Genomic DNA, 27054 nt, shown 5'->3' with positions numbered 1-27054 from the left:
TTCTCAAAGCGTGACTCATCGTATTGCTTATACCTTAAGCAAGCGCTTCGATGTCGACGCGTGTACTCTGTCATGTGATCCTGATAGCCGGTAAGCTTCTCTCGCTCCCGATCCCTCAGGTCACATTGTCACTTGCACTGGCATCCCTTTCGTTTAACTTTGTCAACATGTCATTTTCATCTATCTTTCATGCTTTGCTTGATCTCCACGTTTATCGCTAGGATTACCCTTGACTATGTCTGACCTCTTTGATTGTCCGGCACCAAACACCCGCTTCACCCCGATCACCCACCGTCGACCGTCAAATTGCATCTATCACTTGCACACAATGAGACAAACAAACACATCTTCAACTCCATCTACAGTTAGTTTCATAATCAAATGCTCAATTGAAACCTAAACTCAAATCAATTCAGAGCACAATCTAATTAAAATCCAAATGCTGAAAATACCGTTCAAACTCCACAAATGCACGAACACTTCACAAATCCCAATTAACTTCAAAAACTGCAGACTATCTATAGAAAAGAGTGGACCTTTCGCATATCTACGGACTATCCGAAAAGAAATACGGACACTCAGCATTCTGGAAGCAATTCAAGGGAAACAAGCTCAAGCAATCCGAAATTTGATAAACCAAATCGACACCCTTATCAATTACTCATTACATATAAACCAAGCATATTTCAACTTGTTTATCATATTCATAGTTTCAACTTAAGAATTTTTGAAGCCAGTGATATCTAGGTTCAAAATTTGTTGAAGCTATAACTCTATCAAACATACCTTAAATTTGAAAATTCCAAAGAAACCCATAAGATGAGCGAATGGACAAGGGGTTGCTCACTGGCTCTCTGGCTTGATGCTACTGCATTTCCAGATTAGTCGACTATACTTTTTTACATAGAATCTAAACTTCTGAACAGCGACAAAGATGATAACATCACAAGCTTGGTATCTTCTTATGATAACGAAGCTAAGCCGGCCTTTAAACTAAATTAAATCTCGATAAACAGTGACATGAAATCCACTATGTAAATTAAACTGCTAGTCAAGCCCAAACGCCAACTCATTTCTGCTGCATTTTATATACGTATAGTTGTTACTTGAAAGGCACATTGGGCATAAATTGTAACTTTTGAGCAAAAATATAACATGATAAGCTCTATTTTAAAAAAAATTGGTCAGACTTTACTAATATTTTCTATCCACATTTCGATTTTGAAAATGTTTTCAAACACCCCAAAAAGACAAAAGGAAGAGTTTCACTGACGTCACGGGCCCACCCTCGCGTCCGTCCTCTTCCGCGCGCGGCCTGCCGCTGTTGTCGTCTTCGATTCACCCCTCCCCGTCGCTGCCCGCCCCCAACTCCCCGTCGCCGTCTCCGGAGCCTCTCGCCCTTTCGCTTTCGCCTTCCATTTTCCAATCACCAACCACCACCTCACTCCCCTTAGTTAATCCCGTCGTTTCGTCATGCCGCCCCGAGAGTCCCACTCGCCACTCCAAACCCTTTCCCCCCGCCTCGCCTCCCCACCCCGCCGTCACGATGCCGTCCCCATCTCCCCGCGTCCTCCCGCTCCTCCTGGTCGTAGTGATTGCCTGCGCGGCGTCGGAGGTCAGGTGTTCCGATGGGCGGTTCCCGCACCTCGAGCGCCTCCGCGAGCTCCACCGCCGGGGGAGCTCGCCACCGACCGAGCAGGAGGCCGCCGCGCGCGGGCTTCTCGAGCGCCTCCTCCCCTCACACTCTGCCAGCTTCGAGTTCAGGATCATCTCCAAGGTACGCGTGCTCCGCTACTCGGGGATTGTATGGTGCTTGCAGTTGTTGATTTTATTTATTTTTAGATAATCGAAATAACAGTTATTGAATGTGGTCAGGTGTTGCATAAGTAGAGTTTCCGCGAGACATGAATGCAGTGAGAAGTCGTCTAGAATCGGAAGCCAACGAAGTGTGTCACAATGCCATCATAGAGTAGTCGATCGATGTAGGAAGTAGTTTGTTTGGACTTCTGATCGTGTAAACATGTGGCAGCTACGTTTATAGATTATCTAAATCCATTTTAGGCTGGTTAATTTTGCAATTGGCATTTGGTGTTTTTTAGCTGTCAAAGTCGAGGCCTACCCACAAAACTTATGTCAACCGTTCATCCTTTTGGCAATGACCTGTTGATTTTTTATTCTAGCCAAATAGTAAGTTCATAATAGGTTTATTTTCTGACCCCCTGTTACTTACTGACGAGGATTCACAATCTCTTCCACTGCATTGATAGGAGCAATGTGGCAGGAAGGCATGCTTTATCATTAACAACCACCCGTTGTTTGATGGAGAAGGGAGTCCAGAAATATTGTATGTTTTCCCCTTTCTATTTTATCACTCATTGCAAATTATGTCTTCAGCTTGTTCGGCTTGGTCATTACATTTTTCCCCTAGCTGCAAGAGGACTGTCTCTTTTTTTGTGCAAGAGGACTGTATGCATGCATTGGCTTTATTTATTTGTTGTTGCTCACCGAAATTCGTTATTAGGTGAACCATGTTGTAAATATGTATATGAATATATGCAAACAATGAATTTATAACCGGATTTTCTTTTAGCTATCTGTGAGTCTATTACATTTACTCAGGAGCATATGTGACATGCACCAAACAGTGACTTAGTCAACTGCCACGTCTTGCAGTACTCTCTTGTGTTTCTTTATCAGCACTCTTCTGATTTTTGGATATTAGTGTATCCAAAATGCTGTTTATTACATAATTTTGGACCACAGCAGATTCTGCTAGAATCATGTGCTGATTCTGGCTTGCTTGTGCGAGTGGCTTATTCTTGGGCCTGCTGTGCTGTGCAGTGGTAAGTGGTAACATGCCATTCTGCTATATTAGTGGAGGCTTACAAAGTTTTACATGACACATCAAAACATTCTGGTTTTCATAAGTAATGCTTCTCAACAACGTGTGTGAGCATGCATGAGTTTTTGCATACTGAAATCAGATGACGCTTAACAACTTCGTACATTTGACATGACTTGTGGTCAGGATACTTGGAACAAGTGGGGTGGAAATTTCTGCTGGTTTTCATTGGTATTTGAAACACTATTGTGCAGCACATATATCTTGGTATAAAACTGGCGGTTCACAGTTATCATCCATTCCGCATTCTGGGTCACTACCTCGTGTTCCTGCTGGTGGTGTATCAATTCGAAGACCTGTTGACTGGAGCTACTACCAGAATGCAGTTACATCCAGTTGTAAGCTGATTACTTACTTCATGTAACTTTAGTAGTGCTTTCTTGTTTGCTGTTGGATAAGCATGTTTTCTATAGCTACACACACAAAAACACTCAAAGCATTTTTTGTGCTTAGAAATTCTAAAGCAGTGTAATTGAAGGAACTTTTTGAACCCCATGATGTGATACCTTGTTAAACTTGTGACTTCCCGCTACATTGTTGGAGATGCTCTGTGTACATTGTATTTCCTTTCTCTGTTAATACCATACACATTTTCAGGTCCTATTTGAGAATATCCAAGTCAGGAACAGTGTTGCCTTTCCTTCTCCCAAAACATTGCTCTGGTTTATTTCAGTTGTTGCCCCTGTGCACTTGTGTTGGCAATTTGGCATGAGTACTTTACTGATTGTATCTCCTTACCTCTTGTTTTGGTTTCTTGTTTAGTGCCATTTGGTTGCATATTTTGGGCTCTTGTGGTGCTGAACTTTTAGTTGTTTAATCTAGTATTGATGACATCAGTTTATCTCATATTAACTCAAAGCATATTTCTCTGTTTAAAGATTACTTTTCTTAAACTTTAGATTCTTTTGCTTGGTGGGATTGGGAACGTTGGGAGAAGGAAATTGACTGGATGGCTCTTCAAGGAATCAATTTGCCTCTTGCTTTCACTGGGCAAGAGGCTATATGGCAGAGGGTTTTTCAGGTATGTCCACTTTTTTTTAAGCGTTCTGTGCCCTGGATAAATTAAACTACGTGCTTTTTGTTAAGTCGTTGCAATAATGCACAAACGCACCCCTTAGATAGAGATTTTAGTGGATATGTTGATGCATAACAGTAAAAGTTAGTTTGTTTAATAGTGCTTATCGAGATGTAGGTAGTAAAGTAATATAGATAAGCAAGCAGAGAAGCACATCTTCACATTTCCAAGTGTGGTACCATGTTGCGATGTTTGCGTTAACAGAATGATTTAGGGTCAATAATTTTTCTTTTTGGTGGGGGGATGACTGGACTCCTTATAGAATAGATGTAACCTCCCTGGTTCCTCCTGTAGGCCCTGTCATATGTTGGTGCTCTTTTACTTAAGGCAAAATTAGACTCTGATAATTGCTTTACTCTTCTTATTATGTTGCAAATGGTTTTCTAGTAACTTATGCTTTATCCCTTAAATTCTTGAAGAGGTACAACATTAGTAAATCAGATTTGGATGATTTCTTTGGTGGGCCAGCCTTTCTTGCATGGTCTCGAATGGCTAATATGCATGGGTAAGTTACACTTGTGTTTTGTAGTTGGACCCTTGCATTTAAATATTTGATGTTATATTACTCTTAAATATTTGATGTTATATCACTCTTAGTTGATCAGATATTCTGTTGCAATAATAATGTTACACACTGTAAATTACTTTCATCTATTCCATAACTCCACAGCACGTTACAGTATAACTTAAATTTCAGATAGTTACTGGGATTACTTTGCTATAAAAGATAGAGCTGCAACTTGGACTGTTTGCATCTAGATATAAAATATGTTAGACTAAGACAGATATGGAGATCTGACTAATATGTGGAGATATGTGGAAGATATGCCTTAACTCCGCAGAACAGGATAGTATAACTTAAATTTCAGATTGTTACTGGGATTTCTTTGCTATAAAAGATAGAGCTGCAACTTGGACTGTTTGCATCTAGATATAAGATATGTTAGACTAAGACATATAGGGAGATCTGATTAATATGTGAAGATATGTGGAAGCTCAAGAATCTTTGCTTTGGGTTGTTCCCCTTTTGAGTCCTATGTTCTGATGTTTATCTCCAATCAAGTTTGTCTTAGCTGCCATCGCGACAGTGGTCTTATCTAGTTACTGCTGTGATTTAGTTTTGTCTTGGATACAGTTTTTTTATTGAACTCTTTTATTCTGAAAATATGCCAGAATATATTACTTAATTTTCAGTTTTGTTAGTTGGTGGAAACAGTTAGAGGTAGCAGGATGGATTTCTACAGCCCTTTTGCCTAAAAATAGCAATATAGGCTAGCGCGTCATGTCTGCTGATATTAATTAGATTGATAATTTACAATATGGATGCTGTTCTGTCAAATCATTGTTTATGCAATTGTATCTTGAGGGAACACATAATGATGAAATGACTTCTCAGATGGGGTGGGCCTCTTCCTCAGACTTGGCTTGATGATCAGCTAGCTCTTCAGAAGAAAATCCTTTCTAGGATGTCTGCTTTTGGCATGTTCCCAGGTGACACTTCAGTTCTAGCATTTCTGGATTTGTTTTGCAGTTACATGCACAAATCTTTACGGAAGGTTATTTGGAATACTCAATATTATGCAATCTCATGCAACTATATTCTTGTTGGTTTGCATTTCTGCCCGTTTCATGCAGAACAGGAGTTCTACATGATTCGGTCAATGTAAATGTTTAATTTACTCAGTTTGTTTTTTAATTATTTAACCGCTGCCCCCTTCACTTTTTTAGTTTTCTACCACCCTTGCAGTTCTTCCAGCCTTTTCTGGTAACATCCCAGCTGCATTAAAGTCAAAATTTCCTTCAGCTAAAGTCACTCACCTTGGAAACTGGTAAGGATGATTTTCTATATTCTAAACAAACTTTGCTACATATAATTTCGCCACAATGAAATACCTGAATATAAAATATGGAATCATGGTTGCAGTTCTGGGTTCATATCTCACTGCTGAGCTCCTTGCAGTTCTATGCCTCCACCATTGTTGTCTTTCAGTGATGCACCTTCCATTGGTCTTTGTGCATATCTTTAAAATCTTGGTGTTTTAGGCTGCTACAGTTGATCTGACTGGATCAGTCACTCTACATACCTGTAGTTTTTGACACCAGCTATGATTGGACTTCAGATTTGTAACAAGCTTATGTCCTTTTTTATTGCTCACATACATTATTCATTAATGAAACTGAATATTAAGATCCTAACTTACACCAGCCATTTTTGCCAACACTATTTGTCAACTAAGGCAAACAAATTTGTCAGATTTTCTTTCCGACATTCTTTTTTCGTTAGTGTCTAAGTTATATGTGCTTATTTAGTTCTCTTCTGTGATGTTAAGGTTTACCGTTGACAGCAATCCAAGGTGGTGTTGCACATATCTTCTTGATGCATCCGATCCTTTATTTGTAGAAATTGGGAAGTTGTTTATAGAAGAACAAATCAGAGGTAGGATCTCTTGTTTTAGTCAAACCGCATGATATTTTCATATCAGACCTGGAATAAAATGTTTGTTCTGAAACTAAATTTCTTGACTAAAAAAATCACAGCAGATAATCTAAGTTTGATAAATTATTTGTCCAGTTGTAAGTTGTTTAAGAACACTAACAGATTATTCATGTTTACGATGCGAGTATGAATTTATCATGCAATTAGAGAGGAAAAAACATATGTCCCTTTACCTGGTCTTCACAGTTCACCCATTGTCAAATAAAATGTTCTATTAGTTAGTGCCTCAGTGAGTTTTTTTTTTGTGTCATAACAAAACAGAAGTATAATAAAAGGTTTGCCTCACGATCCCCTGGTAGAACTTTTGCCTCTGGTGAACGGCATACTGTTGTAGCATTCACCGAGTGCATGGATAATGCCTGCCACTTAAGCAATACCGGATCTTTAAGTACTTTTGTGCTTTCTGACTGCATCTTTGGTGGATCTTGCAATTTGTGGAGATACATTTATTAAATCATGAATTAGAAGACATTGAGAACAGAAGAAACCAAGTAGGTCAAATGCCTTAATTTGGAGGGGATGTAGAAGAAAGATTGAGGTATTATTTATTTTTCTCGTTTGCCTTTTTGCTCCTAGAGCAATATCTTAGTTTTGAAGTCACATGAAACCTTGTCAGCACACTTCAAAGAAAGGAAAAACATACTACCACAGGGTGAATTACACGGTATTAATCAACATATGATTGACTGATGGCTAACTTTTATCTTGTCGCCTTCCTGTTTTGTATGGAATATTTTTTACACTTATCATAAGAAAAATGTAATCATTGATATATATTGAGTTTTCTTGTTCTTTGCAGAGTATGGTAGGACAAGTCACATATACAACTGGTATGATTTTTTATCATTTGCCTCATTGGAAGTTCCTGTTTGATGAACTCATCACTCATTTATTGATATCTTCAACCCGCGTAGTGATACTTTTGATGAGAACACCCCTCCGATAAATGATCCAAACTATATCTCTTCGTTGGGTGCTGCAACATTCAGGGGTATGCAAAGCGGTGACAATGATGCTACTTGGTTAATGCAAGTAAGTTCCTTATGTGTTAGTATTTTTCTTATTATTTACAAAGGTTTTTTTTGTCAAAGCAGTTATTTGGTATTTAGGCCATGGATGTCTTGGTTGGCGTATTCAACTTCTTCCTTTTGGAATGTCTTCAGATGCATAATTCTCTTTTCCTGTTGCCGAATTTTTTCTTGCTGTATGGACTTGGATATTTGGATATGCAATTCATTCTTGCATGTATTACCCTGCAGGGTTGGTTGTTTACATATGATCCTTTCTGGGAGCCCCCACAAATGAAGGTGAAACTGAATTGCCTAGTTTGATAAGATATGAACTGATGTTAGTGTTATTAACTCTTTGTTCATCTTGGTTCCTCATTTCTTCCAAATTGTCATTGGACTACTGAGATGAAAGTTCATGTAACCTGGATTTTAAATGATAAAAATATTTGACATTGCATATTGTGTAACTAGCAGTTACTCCAGAAAGTTAGGATGTTTGATATAATTATAACGAATACCGCAATGATGTGAAGTGATCCCATTCTTTTGTTACAGCACAACCCTTTTGTATCCAATACCATATTATCATTTTTGAACAGTGATGTTATCTGTAAGGTTGCCTTAGTGCTAGTTAAGACGTCCATGAATGCAGTTGGTAGCAAAATATGTTTGGGTTATACCCAGAAGCACAATTGATGTACTGTTGCCAAACCGTATCACGAACACTGTGGTTTCTGAATTCTAATCATTAAGCCATCCTTTTATACGCAATTTCTGCAAGCTTTCTGCTGAAAAAGGAATAAGTATTGTGAACTAAAGGTTGTTACTAGCTACTACATCATTATTATGCAGCTTTTACATAACAAGATTTCTATTTGTTGAACTTCAAATTTTCTGTGGTGGCTAGGCACTACTGCATTCTGTTCCAGTTGGTCGAATGATTGTTCTTGATCTATATGCTGAAGTGAAACCAGTTTGGATTAATTCTGATCAATTCTACGGTGTCCCCTACATCTGGAAAGTTCTCTTTTTTCTTCATGTCAACACACCATCTATTGTTTTCCCCTTTTCTCCATAAATGGAAATAGTGTGATCCTTTTTTTCAGGTGCATGCTTCACAATTTTGCTGCAGATTTTGAAATGTATGGTGTTTTGGATGCGGTGGCTTCTGGGCCTATTGATGCTCAACTAAGTGATAACTCCACTATGGTATGCAAAGTTAGCTTAACCAGTTGTTTCCGCTACTGAGCTAGCTTATAGAAATATTGTGGACGCCACTGACCTTTTAGTTATTACTTATTAACGACTTCTGTTTGAAGGTTGGAGTTGGTATGTCTATGGAAGGTATCGAGCAAAATCCTATTGTTTATGACCTTATGTCAGAAATGGCTTTTCATCACAGACGAGTGGATCTTCAGGTGAAATTAAAACAGAGCTCTATGTGCAATAGAGACAATCTTCTATTTTTGTAATAAGGCAGTTTCTGAATCATTTGATGCATTGTAAATACATCTCTGTGTGGTGTATGCTTTGGAATTAACCAGTTTGTCAGATTAGCTTGTTTTGTGTTTGCTTCGTTGCAAATGTGTCATGCTACTTGTGCAGTTCTTATTCAAGTTTCTCTGGAAGTTCAGGTAATGAATGCAACCAGTTTTTGGCTTGATCAGATATTCATCATTTCCAGGTGTGGGTTGAGACATATCCAACACGAAGATATGGAAAATCAGTTAAGGGATTGCAAGATGCTTGGTGGATTTTATACCAAACTCTATATAACTGCACAGATGGTAAAAATGTAAGTTGTGATTTTCTAAAGAATGCCATGTTTAGTCATCAGCCGTGTGTCCATTGTTCATCCAACATTAGAGAAGCATATACAAGGAATAGAAGGTTGTGTGTAGTAGCAAAAGTGCAAAACCATAAATATCTGATAGGCTATGCTACTGGCTGGTGCTTTTGTGTTTATTTACCACTACATCTTACTCCATATAATATAAGATCTTTGCTAGATAAAATGTTCTTTTTCCATACAGCTCTCATCAATGTTCTTTCTCCTTTTTGTAATTTTTGCCATATGCCAAATGCTAATTGAAATAAACATCAATTTACGCCCACTTTATCTATGCTTTGATTGTGTTCTTTCTGCTACTCATAAAGTTTATTTTGGTAATAGGACAAAAATCGGGACGTGATAGTGGCATTCCCAGATGTTGAACCTTTTGTTATTCAAACACCAGGGTCGTATACTAGTACTAGAAAAACATATTCTGCATGGTCATCAACGAATTACATTGTGGAGGATGCTTCCAGTGATGTATATGAACAGCCTCATCTATGGTATGATACCAGTGTCGTTATACATGCCCTAGAGCTTTTTCTTCAATATGGAGGTGAAGTATCTGACAGCAACACTTTCAGGTGAGAACACAGGCGCTCCAATTGTGTAATCCATACCACAAAATTATTGTTATTCTGGTTCATCTTTCAATGATAGGAAATTGTAGCTCTTGTTGCTACTAGCTGTATACCTGTTTTGCGGCTTTTGTCAATCAATCTTCAGTATGCTCAGATTTCTAGTAATGTTAGTTTGATTTTGTTCTGCCTTACGAGATGGGAGAGAAAAATGTAATTTGCAAGCTCAAAAAGTGCTCTTTTATTTGATAAACTTAGTGCTAATGCTGCGCTATTCTCGGAATGACAGAAGTTAAAAAGCTTCCAAAGCTCTGTTTTGTCTTGTTACCTTGTGCCATTCTACAACTCTTTGATGGTGTAACATTTCCTTTTTTTTTTTCCTTCTAGAATTACCATTTGCCTGAATTCTTACTGCAGAATTCAAACCAATACATATTTATATCACGATCATGATCCTTATTTTTGTTTTTTCAGCTAATCAAATTTGAATAGACAATAAAATACAATCTGCATAGGATATTGAGGCTTAGTTTACTGCACTATTATTTTTATAAATGAGGAAAGTCCCATACATGTTTGCAGCATAATTTCTTGGCATTAGGTAAGTCAATAAAATGTTATGTCGCATTAACAGGTATGACCTTGTGGATTTAACTCGTCAAGTTCTGGCCAAATATGCCAATGATGTCTTTGTAATGATCATCAAAAGCTACAAGTCAAACAGCATGAACCAAGTGACCACCCTGTGCCAGCACTTTCTTGACCTTGTGAATGACCTTGATACGCTGCTAGCCTCTCATGAGGGATTTCTGCTTGGGCCTTGGTTGGAAAATGCCAAGGGCCTTGCACGAGACCGAGAACAAGAGATACAGGTAATGGGCTAATGGCTTTTCTTTTGACGTTCTTCAACAAATCATGATATAGCATCTTTCCTTATGTATCCTAAATTCCATTAGTTGCTTCGCCGATGAAAGTAAGGATAGTTCCATTCCTGCCGTCCTGCTTGACCCATCATGGTCTTAGACCATTATGAGCACTAGGCCCATAACTTGTGTAACTACTCACAGGCAGCCAGTCTCACAGATTATACATGCGCTATGATCATGATCTTGTGATACTATGCTAACTTAGATAACAAGTACCCCTACTTAGTATTGCAAAGCTCGTGTATTATTCCTTGGATTGCTGACACACAACTGCTTTGAAATCGTTGCAGTATGAATGGAATGCTAGAACACAAATTACAATGTGGTTTGACAACACTGAAACAAAAGCAAGTTTATTGCGCGACTACGGTGAGGCACATGCTACATAGCCACATACTGATTTCTTTTGTTGTCATGGATTTCTTTCTAATCTAACAAACCTTGTTGCAGCAAACAAGTACTGGAGCGGCCTGCTGCGGGGCTACTATGGACCAAGGGCTGCCATCTACTTCAAGCACCTGCTATTGAGCATGGACAAGAACGAGCCTTTTGCACTGGAGGACTGGAGGAGGGAATGGATTAGCCTCACCAACAACTGGCAGAGCGATAGGAAGCTGTTTCCCACCACGCCCACAGGAGATGCTCTAAACATCTCACGGTCGCTTTACATGAAGTACCTGCGCAGTCCTAATCTTCTTGAGCTCGAAGTTACGGGCTCCTCTGGGAAGTCTGCAAGCTTATGAGCTCCTGGTTGTGCGTGCGGTGGTGAACTAGTGATAATGGATCCTGATGCACTCGAGTTCGGATTAGCAGCATTTCCCATGTATTTTCTGCAACCGTTAGCATCCACTCTAGCTATGTGGTGGGATCTACCACTCCATTATTCTAAAGTAAATAAATACCGATGGAACACCTAATTTGGCAGAATAGAAATGCTTGTTTGAATGCCCACCACAGCTCCGCCTAAATTTTTCGAATCTTACCAGAGCCCCAAGATAGGAAACTACTCCGTCGCAAGATGGTGGCCGACGTTGCCACGCCGTGGATTCCGCTCTCAAGAACCCACGCTCGCAAGATGATGGTATTTTGCAACTTAAGTGATATTTGTGATGTTTTCTAAATTTATTAGAAAAAAATAGGTGGATACTATTGCAAAGATGTTTATACTAAAAAATACCATCTACTGGGATCATATGTTAGAGACATCGATGATATTTTACAACTTAAGTGATCTTTGCAGTGATTTTTGTGATGTTATTTTCCAAATTCACCCCAAAACAAAAGGACAAATTTTGTTGTAAGACATTGTTACTTCGTGGTTTTAGCTGTGGCACTGGAAAAAAGTGATGTTTGTTGTAGTACAGTAGTGTGTTAGCCTTTCTGTCTCGTTTCCTTTTCTTTTTTTCATATCTCTTTCTACCTTTTACCTCCTTGTTTCTAGAAGGGAGCCGGGGAGGAGGATGGTGCAAGCAGCAAGTCAATTTGGAGGCTGGCGACGGTGCAGGTGGGGAGGCGATTTTTAGGCCGGTGATTGTACGGGCGACGATGCATGGTCACCTGAGGTGACTGCTAGGCTACCGTGGCAATGCTAGATGAATAGGATGGCATGAGTATCAGAGTGTGAAAGTAGGCACTAGCATAAGTGTTGAGTCCTTGTGTTGTATCAACGTGTTAGTAATAAAGAGTTGAGCTACTTTTTTGTGCAAGAGTTGGTCTATCTAAGTCATCAACTTAGTAGGTATTAAGGCTACCTCGATTCCCAATAGTTAGTATCAAAGCAAATAGTTCTAGACAGTCAACAGTGGAGGAGCTTGTGGTAAGTGTTGGGCACTTACATTGGTCGATGTGGACTTCAGAAGCGCAAGGTGTTTACATTGCTCGGTGTGGCACTGAGAGGCGCGTAGGGGTCACAGCCTGGGGTTATGACGAACGCTAGTTTGGACCAAGCGTAATTGACATTAAATGTCAATAGAGATGGAAGATCTCATGAGCTCAAGCAATGGCTTGAGGAGGCTCAATAGCCCCAACTATGGGTATTGGCAAGGTCAGGACTTATGGGAGGTTGTTACGGGCATTGAGACAACAACTTTGGACAACACAAAAGTCTTGTGGAAATAGTGCATCAAGACATGCAAGGCTATGTTTGTGCTGAAGACGATAATTGATGAGGATCTAGTGTAGCATATTAGAGATGCGGAGACACCAAAGGCGGCTTGGGAGACAATTGTGAAGCTGTTCTCGAAGAAGAATAAGGAGCAACTCCAATTTCTAGAAAATGAGCTTGTAGATCATTGTCACGAGAAAGAAGACGATAATCATCCATAACCTAAGACCCTAGTACAATGAGTTTATGGCCTCAATGAGAGAGGATGGCTGGTTGTACCATAAGAGATGAAAGGTGGTGCTCAAAGGAGAGCAGCTATTTAGGAGGGCTCAAAGAAGAAGGCCCAAAATGGTAGGGCGCAAAAAAATTCAAAGGGAGCGACAAACAATAGTCAAATCAAGTATGTATTGAAGATGAATGCTGAAAAAGTGCAATGCATACTTTGGAAACTTCTAAAGAAATTGTGAGCATATATGAGTCATGTTGCCATTTTTCATGGCAAAATAAGGAAAATTATAGAGCTAGATATTATTACATAATAGAAAACATTTAGTATCTAGATAATAATGTGGAAGAATGTGGGATGTGACTTTTGGTAAAATTTCAATGCTCATGAATAAGTATAAACAGAGGTGGCCTCCCTACCACTATGCCATAAGGGCCAAGTAGCCACAAGAACATATAGGAGCCATGGCATGGCATATGTACCTACAATGAAGAGTGATATGCATGGCATAGGTACTTACAATGAAGAATGATATGCATGGCATGAGTATTAGAGTGTAGGAGTAGCCATTGAGAAAAGGGTTGAGTACTTGTGTTGTATCAACATGTTAATAATAAAGAGTTGAGCTACCTTGTTGCCCAAGAGTTGGTATCCCTGGTCCTCATCTTAGTGGATATTAGGGTCACCTCGATTCCTAACACTGTCTAATGATGAATGGGTGCACATTGTCATTCCAAGAGAAGAGACGGTGACCATTCTCATCACATGGCTCCATATCTTGTAGATTTACCTTCGCCATAGCAAGATCATCACCCAAGAAGATGAAATTACAAACTTCACTTGCATTGTTTGCAACATGAATGCTTGCTTCATCTCTAAATTCTACTGATCTGACCCCACCATTGAATCTTGGATGTTCAAGCCAACCTTTACCTACTGCTTCATCTGCAATATACAATCTTGATCCTAGGGAAAAGATGTACTCTCGAGGTGTAGAAACCACCTGACGTCTTGTCATACGGTAAAAGGTCCAAACTCCTCCGTTTGCGATCGAGAAGATTGTAGAGGAAAAGATCATCACCATATTGTGCCATCCCCATGGCGAGAGCCCCTGAAGAGTTGCCCCCACATGACGTGAGCGGGGGTGGCGACCACACTTGAATGGCTTCAAGAGTCGCATTGTTTCACAAAATGACCCAAAAGGACATGCGATGATCACCGTACACCATGCTTGCTCATGACAGATGAACCATGGTTCACCCATAGCTAGGAGAGTCGTCATCCACGCTCTGCATATGTTTTGCGCATTACATACATCTTCCGGTGACAAGCGCCCACACATCGCAACAAGCTCCATGAGCTCCTTTGGCAAGTTGGACTAATCCATGGCCCTCTCATCTTCTTGATCTTGACACAATAGTGTGCCGACCAGAGTTGTCGAGTATGTTGAGGGTGACTGTCGGTGTATTTAGAACCAGGGGTCCCTAAGTCCCGAGGCCAGGCCGGCCATCCACCACATATCACCACCCTGCAAGGTAGGTAGAAGCGAAGTCCCGGGAGAAGGTGCTCGGGGCCGCCGCTTCTGGTTCCCGAGCACCCTAGTTCCCCGATGATCCGCAGAGCCCAAATACCAAGAAGGAAGTGCTCGGGAGAGAGTGCTCGGGGCTGCACGTGGCAGCCCCCGAGGACTCGGTGCCCCGAAGGTCCCACCGAAGTGCTCGGGAGAGAGTGCTCGGGGCTGCACGTGGCAGCCCCCGAGGACTCGGTTCCCCGAAGGTTCGCGCAAGATCATTCAACGACCCGAAGGGTCCCGTCGTCAGGGTGTCATCCAGTCAAAGGCCCAATGCCGCATTTAATAGGCACGCGCGGTCTGACATCCTGACATCTTGACATTCTCAGCTGCCCACGCCCCAGTGTCAGACCCTGCCATGCACGGGCAGGGGGCCGTGGGTCCATTAAATGCACGGGTCCCGTCCCGTTTCATCCAGGTGCCTCGGGATAACGTTGCCAGAATCGAAGCGCTCCGCCTGCCACCCTGCCCTGGCAGAAGAACAAGACAGGGTGGGCGCACTGGGCACCTCTGAGGCTGCCCGGTGGGCCCCTTTTAGGGCGCCCCGAGGCTTCCGCAGCGGCTGGTGGTCGAATGCGCGCCGCCTTTCTCCACCGCCCCTGTCACTTCGCCAAGATGAAATGATTACGCCCTTCTCCGTGGCACCTTGGCATTCGCGTCCCCTCTTTCCCATTCAGGATATGTTGATGTCGGCGCGCCTATAAAAGGAAATGATGGAGAACACTAAAAAGGGAGAGCAAAAAAAGAGCCCCGACCACAAGACGGCCAAGAGACCAGACAACCAACAATCTCCGACGAACCAGGCCAAAGATAGATCGACAGACACTCGAACCAGCTCAAGTTAAGCTAGAACAGAAGAGCCTCAAGCTCTTTGTAAACAGTTCTCCCCTTAGAACCAGATATCTCCTTGAAGAATCCCCTTCAAGGATAAATATAGCGCTCATACAGGAGTAGGGTGTTACGCCTCCGTGCGGCCCGAACCTGTCTAAAACCCGGCGTACCCACTTTTCCTTGCATTAGGGTGATCGTCTCCCACCAGCCATCGCATTTATTTCCGTTCCCGATTTTTTCCCACATAAGCTTTTCCAGGATCATCCCCCCGGCCGAATCTCTAAAAAGGGGGTCTCTCGGGATCCCTGCGACAGGAGTTCACTCTCCGACAGCTGGCGCGCCAGGTAGGGGGGAATATCCCTGGATTGTTTGTTTCACTTTTTTCTCCACAGGAAAAGATGGCCGGTGGGCACCGTCTCCAGCGTTCCGACTCCACTTCCAGTAACAGAACGCTGCCCCACGAAGAAAGCCCCGTCGCTGCTGCGTGCCCGCGGCAGCCGCCATCCACGCGTGCGGTTTTTCCCGCCCAAGGGGATCAAGGCGCTGGGCCCATCAGCGCCGCCACCGCTGCCGACGTACTTTCCAACCCCCAGCAGGTGGTCGGGACCCCGGCCGCCAGGTCTGCCTCTGGACCACGTCGGGTGCCGCCTAGGCGCAGGCTCGCTTTCAGTGAGGCCAGCCCAGGGAGCGCGTTGCTTGCGGCACAAGCTCTCCTCAGACACCCGCCCATTCAGGCCACACCAAACACTCCGGAAGGCCGGTGGATGCAAGATGTCGTCGCTTTGGTCGGCACCGCTCGTCGCCAGGTGCAGGCCGGGAGTCCTCACGCCACTTCTCAGCACGGTGCCGCCAGAGCCGGCTCCTCAGCGGGCAACACCCGCACGGGCCGAGGGGTCTCCAGGCGGAGTGCCGTCCCCCTGGCCATGTCCGGAGCCCGGGACCTTCGTTTGCACCTTGACGAGCGGAGGGGCCACGAAGATGCCCGAGTCACTCTCGAACGACAGCGGGAGACCCGGCAGGGGGTTGGGGCAGAGGACCAGGCTTCCTCTCTCCCGGCCCATGACCACCGGGGATCCCCGGCTCGCCGCTTCTCGCCACCTAGAACCCCCGCCCGTGCTGCGGGGTACGGCACCGGTTGCCGTGCCTTCACCACCGAGCTCCGCCGGGTGAGGTGGCCTTCCAAGTTCCGCCCCGAGCTGCCGGAGAAGTACGACGGGTCCATCGACCCCGTCGAGTTCCTCCAGATCTACACGACGGCCGTCCAAGCTGCCGGAGGCAGCGAAAAGGTGATGGTAAACTATTTTCATGTTGCCTTGAGGGGTTCCGCCCGCTCTTGGCTTATGAACTTACCCCCAGGATCCATCAGCTCCTGGGATGACCTGTGCCACCAATTCGTGGCCAACTTTCAGGGCACGTTCGCACGTCCCGGTTTGGAGTGCGACCTCCACGCCGTCCAACAGCAGGAAGGGGAGACGCTACGGCGATTTATACAGCGTTTTAGCCAGGTTCGCAACCCTATTCCGTGAGTGGCCCCCCATGCTGTTATTGTTGCTTTCCGGCAGGGCGTCCGTGATGAGCGGATGCTCGAGAAGCTAGGTACGCACGAGATCGAGACCCCTGCGGAACTTTTCGCACTGGCCGATAAGTGCGCCAAGGCTGCGGAGGCCAGGGCGTGGCATGCTCCTCGCCCCGCTCCCGATCCGCCAAGTTCTTCCCGCTTTGATAAGCGGGAAAAGAAAAAGAGAAGGAAGCGCGAGGCAGCTCCCGTCGAGCTAGCCCAAGTCCCCGCTCACAGGGTACCGCAAGAGCCCGATCACCGGCAAGAGCGTCAGCCGGGTGTCGATCGGCGCCCCGTCAAGGCCCCCGCTCGGGCTCCTCCTCGGGCCTCTGTGCCCGCGAGGGCCCCGGCACCGGCTAGGGCGCCAGCTCCAGCAAGAGCTCCGGCCCCTGGCCGAGCTCCTATTCCAGCAAGGGCCCCCGCTCCCGCGGGGCCCGAGCCAGGTAAATGGTGTCCCATACACCTGACCAGATGGCACGACCTCACGGAGTGTCGTACGGTCAAAGGACTCGTGGAGCAGCGCCAGAGGGAGCGCGACGAGTCCCGCGGAGGAGGCGATACCGAGGTCGTCCCCAACAACGCCGAGCTCGGCTTCCAGGAGCCCGAGCATGCGGTCGCCTTCATCGACGGGGGCGCTTACACACCCTGCTCACGCCGTGGCATCAAGGTCATGCGGCGCGAAGTGTGCTCGGCAACCCCGAGCAAGGAGGCCACAAGACCCCTGAGGTGGTCGGATGCTCCGATCACGTTCAGCATGGCTGATCACCCCGTCAGTACTGCAGCCGTGGGACGGCTACCTCTGGTAATATCTCCCACTATCTGCAATGTTAAGGTCGGCAGAGTGCTGATCGACGGTGGTGCCGGCCTCAACCTCCTTTCCAAAGAGGCTTTTGAGAAGCTGCAAGTATCTTCCCGACGCCTAAAGCCGTCCCTCCCCTTCTGTGGAGTAACTCCCGGGCACTCCCTGCCCCTCGGGCAGGTTGAGTTGCCTGTCACATTCGGGAGCCGGGACAACTTCCGCACGGAGTGTGTCCTCTTCGATGTTGCGGAGCTCCCTCTCCCCTACAACGCCATCCTCGGGCGCCCGGCGCTCGCCAAGTTTATGATGGCCGTGCATTATGCATACCTTACGGTTAAGATGCCCGGCCCCGCAGGCTCTATCTCCGTGATCGCCGACTCCGGCGGCGCTGTCTCCTGCGCCGAACAATCATACATGGCTCTGGTCTCAGCGCAGGCCGAGGTTGATGGCTCTTCAGGGGGCCCGGGACCCTCTTCATCTAGACCCCGACTCGCCGCCGACACCTCTGTTCCAACGAAGGAGGTCGAGGTGGGCGAAGATGCTACCCAGGTTGTCCGTATCAGCAGCAACCTGGGCAGCAAATAGGAAAGCGCGCTCGTCGCCTTCCTCCGGGCTAACGTGGACGTGTTTGCCTGGCAACCGTCCGACATGCCCGGGATCCCTAGGGAGGTGATCGAGCATCACTTGGCTGTGCGTCCGGACGCCCGCCCGGTGAAGCAGAAGGTCCGGCGGCAGGCGCCAGAGCGCCAGGAGTTTATCCGCGAGCAGGTCCGCAAGCTCCTCGACGCCGGATTCATCAGAGAAGTCCTCCACCCCGACTGGCTAGCAAACCCAGTCATCGTCCCGAAGGCCAACGGCAAGCTTCGCATGTGCGTGGACTACACCGACCTTAACAAGGCTTGTCCTAAAGATCCCTTCCCCTTACCTCGCATTGATCAAATCGTAGATTCAACTGCGGGATGTGATCTTTTGTGCTTCCTAGATGCAAACTCTGGGTATCACCAGATTCGCATGGCCGTAGGGGACGAGGAAAAAACTGCTTTTACTACCCCGGTGGGGACTTATTGCTACATGTCAATGCCTTTCGGCCTGCGCAACGCTGGATCATCCTTCCAGCGCGCCATTCGTATCACTCTTAACTCGCAGGTTGGCCGCAACATCGAGGCTTACATCGACGATCTCGTGGTCAAAACCCGAGATCGCGCCACCCTGCTCAAGGACCTTGCCGAGACTTTCAATAGTCTCCGCTCTACCCGTCTCAAGCTCAACCCGGAGAAATGTGTCTTCGGGGTGCCGGCGGGCAAGCTCCTTGGTTTCTTGGTCTCTGGCCGAGGAATCGAGGTCAATCCGGAGAAGATCCGGGCCATCGAGCAGATGCGACCCCCGGTTCGACTCAAGGAGGTCCAGCGCCTCGCCGGCTGCATGGCCGCCCTCGGGCGCTTCATCTCTAAGCTCGGGGAGCGAGGGCTCCCCCTCTTCAAGCTTTTGAAGAAATCCGGTCGTTTTGACTGGACGTCGGAAGCCGAGCAGGCCTTCCACGACTTAAAAAGGTACCTTACCTCGCCACCCGTTTTGGTGGCTCCCTCCCAAGGTGAGCCCCTACTACTTTATGTTTCGGCCACTCCTCAGGTCGTGAGCATAGTGCTGGTGGTGGAGCGTGACGAATGTTCGGGGCCGGGTGCTGGGTCCCAGCTCCCAGAGGCCCCCGACCGTTCACTTATCCTCGCGGCTCCCCCTGGGCAAGGGGTCGAGCCCGAACACACTGCTCTTCCTAGCCAAGGAATCGAGCCCGAGTGCCCAGCTAGCCCCGACCATACCACCGACCCTGGGGGCTGTGGCAGCCCCCCGGGTGGGGCCACCATCCGGGCCCGCCGGGTACAGCGACCGGTGTACTTCGTCAGCGAGGTCCTCCGGGAGGCCAAGACAAGGTATCCCCAGGCGCAGAAGCTACTCTATGCCGTGCTCGTCGCCTCCCGGAAGCTGCGCCACTACTTCCAGGCGCACAAGATCTCGGTGGTTACCACTTATCCACTGGGACCCATTCTCCGGAACCGGGAGGGCACCGGGCGCATTGTCAAATGGGCGGTTGAGTTGGCGGAGTTCGACCTACACTTCGTCTGTCGCCAGGCAATCAAAAGCCAGGCACTCTCCGACTTCTTGGCAGAATGGACGCCCGTCCCCTGCGTCATCCCAGAAGAGATCTCTGCCTATCCTGGGCACGACGCGCCCGGGTACTGGGTTATGCACTTCGATGGCTCCCTCTCGCTGAAAGGCGCAGGGGCCGGAGTGGTTCTCACCTCCCCAACAGGTGAAGAGCTCCGGTACGTCGTACAGTTGCAGTTCCGCGCATCCAACAACATGGCGGAGTATGAAGGTCTCATCGCTGGCCTCCGGGCTGCGGTGGGGCTCGGGATTCGTCGCCTCCTGGTCAAAGGGGACTCCCAGCTGGTCGTCAACCAGGTTTCCAAGGAGTACCAGTGCACGGATCCTCAAATGGCAGCGTACGTGGATGCAGTCAGAAAGCTCGAGAGACGCTTCGACGGCCTCGAATTGCGGCATATCCCTCGCCGCGACAATGCTCCGGCCGACGAGCTCTCTCGCCTGGCCTCCTCACGTGCGCGTGCCCCTGCCGGAGTCTTTGAAGAAAGACTCGCACGGCCTTCCGTCCTGCCTGCCGAATAGGATGAAGGGGAAACCTCGAACTCAATTCAGGGGACCCCGGCGGTACCCTCAGTGGGAAGCCCCGTCAAGGCGCCGCCGTCCGGCGAGTGCGCTGCGCTCGCCGAATGTCCTCAAGATGCCTCGTGGATGTCTGACATCCGAGGGTACTTGAAAGAAAAGTTCCTACCTGGGGATGAGGCGTCTGCCGAAAGGGTTGCTCGGCAGTCCAAACGCTATGCCATAGTAGATGGGGATCTCTACCGACGTAGCGCAGGAGGTGTCCTCCTGAAATGCATCTCTCGGGCAGAAGGCGGCGATCTTCTCGCTGAGGTCCACGAGGGCGAGTGCGGTGGCCATTCATCGTTCCGCACGCTGGTCGGGAAAGCCTTCCGGCAAGGTTTCTACTGGCCTACAGCTCTCCAGGATGCTTCCGAGCTGGTTCGGCGCTGCAGGGCATGCCAGTTCCATGCAAAGCAGATTCACCAGCCAGCTCAGGCTCTCCATACCATTCCCCTGTCATGGCCTTTCGCGGTCTGGGGTTTGGACATTCTGGGTCCGTTCCCCCGAGCAGTCGGGGGCTATGCATACCTATATGTCGCTATCGACAAATTCACTAAGTGGCCGGAGGCGGTCCCAGTCGTCAAGGTGACCAAAAACACGGCGCTCCAGTTTATCCGCTGCATCACCAGCCGCTTCGGTGTTCCCAATCGAATCATCACCGACAACGGCACCCAGTTCACTAGTGCCTTGTTCGGGGACTATTGCGAAGATCTCGGCATCAAGCTTTGCTTCGCTTCCGTCGCTCATCCCCGGAGTAACGGGCAGGTCGAGCGCGCCAATGCGGAGATACTGAAGGGCCTCAAAACCCGGACCTATACCGTACTCGCTAAGCACGGAAAGGGATGGGTAGACGAGCTGCCAGCCGTGCTATGGGCCAATCGGACTACGCCAAGCCGCGCCACCGGGGAGACTCCGTTCTTCCTCGTCTACGGCGCCGAAGCAGTCCTCCCCTCCGAGCTCACTCTGGGCTCCCCTCGAGTGCATGCATACTCTGAGGGTGAGCAGGAGCATCAAAGGCGCGACGACGTGGATTACCTGGAAGAGCGCCGACGGCTTGCTGCTGTCCGAGCGGCTCGGTACCAGCAGAGTCTGCGGCGTTATCATCTGCGCCATGTCCGGGCCCGGTCTCTCGAGGTGGGGGACCTAGTTCTCCGACGCATCCAGTCGCGCGAAGGAATGAATAAGTTGTCCCCTGTATGGGAAGGTCCCTTCACCGTGATCGCGGTCCCCCGGGCAGGTTCTTTCAGGTTGGCGACGGAAGAAGGACATCCACTCCCGAATCCGTGGAACATTGAGCATCTTCGACGCTTCTACCCGTAGATTGTCGTGTTCGCGGTTCAGGTTAGTAAGGCCGGGGGCTTCTCCCTGCCCGAGCAGTATGAAGGCTTCGCCCCGTGGGGTAAGTCGCTGTCGCCCAACCTTGTAAATATTGTACATTAAGTTTTTCAATAAGCAATCGCTATGTCAAAATACTTTTTCTGGATTCCGTATGTTTAATCTGTCTGGTGAGGAGCTCGGTTGTGCGAGAAAAAGTTCGCTCTCTTTTTTTTTTTTCCGGCTGACAAAAGAATCCCGATCGGTATGCATACGAGCAGTCGCCGCTGACTTACGTCCGCCATGGTAGGCTGTGGTGCTCGGTGCCATGACAGGCTCCCGGGCACTACCGAGTTTCGGGGTGCTCCGGGTAATCCCATCGCTCGAGCTGCTCGAGTAGTCCGGAGCTCGGGCCCCCGGAGCGAGCTGTCGGTGCTCGGTGCTCGGTCTGGTCTGTCATACCCGGGCGCCACCAAACCATAGGACCTCTGGGTTATGCCTCTGCCCGCTCTTGTCCGCCGGTTTGGGTGTTCGAGAGGTCTCGGGTCGAAAACGAGAGCAGTCTATAACAAGTACCGCACTGGCAGAGCGCACCAAACAAAGAAATCCTATTTTTTTCTCTTAAGTCACAGGCTGGCGATCGCAAGCAGCTCTGCCGCGAGGGCTTTAATGCCCCGGCCTTTGGTCGGCCCCAAGGGTCCTCGGGTGGTCCTACCACTTAGGCTCGGGTGGTCGAGATCACCCGACCCTAGGGGCCTCGTATGCCTCTGGGCACTCGGGCACTCCGTTGAAAGAATCGAGTCCCCGGGCACCCGAGCTCAGAAGCACATCCCTCCTGGATTGATGAGCTGGAAGGCCGACAGCTGTCCGGTGAGTGGTTATATTCAGACAAGTCTGCTTTAAGTAAATTTATGTCCTCGAGTCACTCTCGGGGGCTCTCGCAGTTTAATCTGTTCGGCGAGGTGGCCTCCTCGCACGCAAAACCCTGCCGCGTGACTATTTTTTCCCAGAACGACAGAACGGTTTGCAGAAAAGAGTAGCGTGCTCGCGATAACGTCTGACCGAAGCCCTTCGTGGTGGTCGTGGTGTTCGGTCCACTTTTAAGGACCCCGAGCACTACCGAGTCCTCGGGTGCCCTGGGTAATCCTATCGCTCGAGCTACTCGGGTAGTCCGGAGCTCAGGTCTCGGGGGCGGGCTGTCAGTGCTCGGCCTGGCCCATTTAAAGCCCGGGCACCACCGGACCGCGAGGGCTCTTGGTCACATTCTCGCCCGCACGCGTCTCCCTTCTACTAACTGAGTGGTCGCAAAGTGGAAAAGTGTTCATCAGGCACGGCGTGTTCCGCGCGGGATCAATCCATCTCCCGGACAAGGAAGTCTCTGTCTTTGTTCTTAACTTAGGCAATACGGATTCGTGAGAGCTTGAAGGCCGACTGTGCCAGTAGCAGCGATCAAAGACAACTTCATCCTCGGGGACGGGAAGGTCGGGAACGGCCCGACTGAGTACTCCCCGGGACTTCGAAGTAAAACATCGGAAGAAGCATCGAACACATAGAGAAACTGGAGTTGCGAGCCCAGGAAAAAACAGCCATTTAATATTCACAGGATACTCCCAAGGCATTTTCTAAGGGTTCACTCCTACATCTACAAACAAAAGGAAAGAGGCTACAAAAGATCTAGTCGGCGGCAGAAGCGTCGGATGAATCCTCTGAGTCATCCCCGGGGGCTGGCGGCGGCGGCACCTCTCGCCTGAAGCCGGCCGCCACCTCAGCGGCGGTGCTCCGGACCGCTGCCCGGGCGACCTCCCCCTCAGCCTCGACCACTCCCTCCCGTGCCGGCTCCAGTGGGAAGTTCGGGTCCCTGCTTCGGTAGCAGGCCAGGACGTGCTCGGCCACGGCACGTGCCAAGCCACGTCCCTCCCGGGCGGCAAGTTCCTGGACTGCCCAGGGCAGGGTCTCGAGGCGCTCGCAGACCTGCTGCAGCCCCAACACTTGTCGTGCGGGGCCGTCACCCTTCTTGTCGTCGACAAGCCGTCCAAGACCACCCTTCTCCACGGCCCGTCGCATCCGCCGGAGTATGTCCTCCAGCATATGCTCGAGGTTGACCCGCGAGACAAAGGCAGTCTCGATTTTCTCCTTGGCGGCCCGCAGCTGTGCCTCGAGTCCCTGGTCCCCGGCCGGACCGGGAGCACCGCCAGCCACGGTGGGGACGGCAGCCTGCTTCATCTTGGCCACCATCTCGGACAAGGCGCGTTCGCGCTCGGCCAGTTCCGCCTCGTGCTTCGCATTCTCCTCCGCCCTGGTAGCCGCGGCGACCGTCGCAGCAGCAGCTTCGCCCTCTCGGCGACTCAGCTCGCCTTCTCGGCAACTTAACTCATTCTCCCGCCGGGCCAACACATCCTCCTGCTGGGCCACCGAATCCTCCCGGGCACCAAGATCCGACGCCGATAGCTCGTTATCCACTTCCCGGACGGAGACGTCCTCCTCCCAGCGCTTGATTTCTTCTCTGATCTTCTGGAGATCGTCTTCCCAGCGCTGGAGATCGGCGCGCGTCTTCTCGGCCGCATCCTCCCGGCGGGCCAGCTCGGCTTGCCGCTCCTCCGCGGCCTGCTCCCGGGCTGCGACAGCCACCTCCCTCTCCTGCGCCTGCCCCATCCTGGCAAGGGCCTCGGCAGCTTGCTGCCTCGACGCCTCGGCCAAGCGGGCGGCGTCTTCCTGTTCCCGCGCGGCCTCTGCCCGCGCGGTCTTCAGAGTTTCTCGTTCCCGCACGGCTTCTGCGCGGATGTCTTCTAGGAGTTTCTGCTCCCGCGCGGCTGCCGCCCGGGCCTCCTCCTGGGCGCCCGCCAGCTGCGCCTTCTCCAGTGCCAGGCGGGCTCACTCGGCTTCGAGCTCCCCCTCCTTGGCCTTCACCACTGCCCCCAGCTGCCCGACTGCTACTTGGACGCCTTTCATGGCGGCCAGGAAGGGATCGGCAGGCTGGCCGGGCACTGGGGGGGCCCAGGCTTCTCCGCAGGATGCCTCCAGGGGGGCCGAGCTCTCCGCCGGGCTTTGCGCCGCCATCCGCCCCGGGCTCTGCCTGACCGGGGTAGGCTCCGCCGGAGCCAAGGTTTCGGACAGCGGCCGCATTCCCGCATCGGCCGCCCTGTCCGCCGGCCCCGGCAGAACGTCCACCTCCACCATTATCCGCCCCGGGCTCTCCGCGCCCGGGGTAGGTTCCGCCGGCGCCCTTCTCTCAGCCGCCGCCTCCGCCTCTCTCCCAGGGGCCGCCACGTCAATTGGCATCTCCGCCGTTCCTATGCCGGCCTCCGCCGTTGCAGCGGGCAGGCTCGGCTCTGGCCCCGGCGCCTGCTCTCTCTCCGTCACAGCAGTGCCTGCAGCCGGCCTACGGGAGACAAGTGAAAGTTGTCAAAACTCAGTTCGGGCCGGAAATGCCCATGGAAAAGCAAGCAAGAAGACTCACCGATACCGCCATTTGGCCGCTGGGAGCCTGATGTCCGGGTCCGGCGCTGTCGGTGTTGACTCCTCCCGCCGCCTCTTCCGTTGGGGGCTCGGCTGAGCCGCTGCGCGGGGTACGGGCGCCGTCGTGCGGGCCACGGGTGCCGCCGCACGGGTCTCGGTCTCCGCCGTGCGGGTCGCGGGCGCCGATGCGGGCCCCATCCGCACCAGGCGCGGCTCCAGCACCAGAAATGCCGCCGCTGCCGTCGGCGACGGCGGAGAATCCGGCACTAGGATCAAGGCCCGGGGACGCTTTCCCCGATCTCCCGGCGCCAACTCCGCAACAACTTCAGCGGCGCCCTCCTCTCTGGTACGACGGCTGCCGCTTGCGGCGACCCCTTCACCAGCCTGCGCCGAGCTACCAGCGACCTCATCGCCAAGTAGTTCCTCCAGCCCGGGGAGTTCGGAGGCCTCAGGACTCCGGCTTCTTGGCCGGTCCACGGGCCCCTGGGCATCGAACTCCGGCAGCCCCGCCATAATGGCCACCCGGCTGGGGTTGGCACAGAGCGCCATCTCCGGCCACGGGAGTTCCGCCCGGCTCATATCCTCCGTTTCGGTGATCACCCTTGTCATCCCCCGCAGTTCCGCCACCCCCAGATCCCAGCTCGCGCCAATTTGGGTCCTGGTGATGTCCTCCGGCCCGGTGTAGAACCAGCTCGGCCGGGCCCGTTCTCGCAGAGGCGCCAACCGACGACGCAGAAAATCCGCCACCACCATGACTGAGGTCAGCCCGCCCTCGCGCAGTTCCAGAATGCGCTCCAGCACCGGCTTCAGTCTCGCATCTTCTGGTGGCGGTGCCTCCCACGTTGATCGCCGAGGTTCCGCCGCCTTCTCTGGCAATTCGAGGCGCTCGTGGGGGTCGATGTCGACGAAGAACCAGTCCCGTCGCCATTCCTCCCATTTGCTGCGCATCACCTGGGGAATGTAATGGTCCCCCAGGCCTTCCCGGAGCCGAAGGTTGCAGCACCCCGCGACGTCCACCGTGGAGTGCCCCCTCTTCTTCCCCACCGGCCGAAGGACGAAGAAGTGGCGAAGCAGCGTCGCCGACAGCATCACCCCCACGAACATTTCGCAGAGATGTGCGAAGACCGCCAACGCCACGACGGAATTGGGGCTTAGATGCACCAGTTGAATGCCGTACGTCTCCAACACTTGCAGAAAGAAGGCGGAGAACGGCGGCACCAACCCCGCTGCCACGAAGGAGGTGAAGAGGACGGTCCGCCCAGGGACGGTCGTCGCCGGCATCAGAGTCGCCGGCCTCACCGCCACAGCACCCTCCTGACCCTCCGGCACCAGCAGCTTCCTAATCTTATCCGCCGCTTCCTCGTTCCTCAGACGAGACTCCGGCAAGATGCTGTCCGAAGTTTTGTCCCGTCGTCCTCCTCCAACCCTCGTCATCTCGGCAAAATGGGGGATGTTTTTTGGTGGTGAAAAGAGAGAGAAGGGAGAATGCTCCGGTCGCCTGGGAGTTTCCTGAGGGCTTCGGAGCACGAAGAAGGCAAGTGCAAGAGAGCGTAAAAAGGGGAACGGACCGATCCGTTCCCCCTTTTATATCTCAAAATTCGAAAACTGCCGCCCGAACGGTTCGCTCGGCGAAGCGTCGCCTCGATCGGCGCA

At 50.0% G+C, this 27054-nt stretch overlaps 1 protein-coding gene across 1 annotated transcript; it reads left to right on the top strand.

Moving 5' to 3' along the window:
* Positions 1 to 1327: 1327 nt before the first annotated feature.
* Positions 1328 to 11773, top strand: LOC133925123 (alpha-N-acetylglucosaminidase-like). Its single transcript, XM_062370970.1, has 19 exons — positions 1328 to 1777; positions 2268 to 2344; positions 3029 to 3240; positions 3802 to 3923; positions 4397 to 4482; positions 5374 to 5468; positions 5725 to 5806; positions 6308 to 6414; positions 7274 to 7304; positions 7389 to 7506; positions 7734 to 7781; positions 8392 to 8502; positions 8592 to 8693; positions 8804 to 8902; positions 9169 to 9279; positions 9658 to 9902; positions 10531 to 10768; positions 11113 to 11191; positions 11273 to 11773. The coding sequence occupies exons 1-19, from the start codon at positions 1547 to 1549 to the stop codon at positions 11563 to 11565; spliced, it is 2487 nt and encodes an 828-aa protein (XP_062226954.1). The 5' UTR covers positions 1328 to 1546; the 3' UTR covers positions 11566 to 11773.
* The last annotated feature ends 15281 nt before the right edge of the window (positions 11774 to 27054 follow it).

This window comes from Phragmites australis, chromosome 7 (genome assembly GCF_958298935.1).
Source record: "Phragmites australis chromosome 7, lpPhrAust1.1, whole genome shotgun sequence".
NCBI classification, from domain to species: Eukaryota; Viridiplantae; Streptophyta; class Magnoliopsida; order Poales; family Poaceae; genus Phragmites; species Phragmites australis.
The sequence above is the reverse complement of the archived record's forward strand: the minus strand, read 5'-3'. Positions and strand labels throughout refer to the sequence as shown.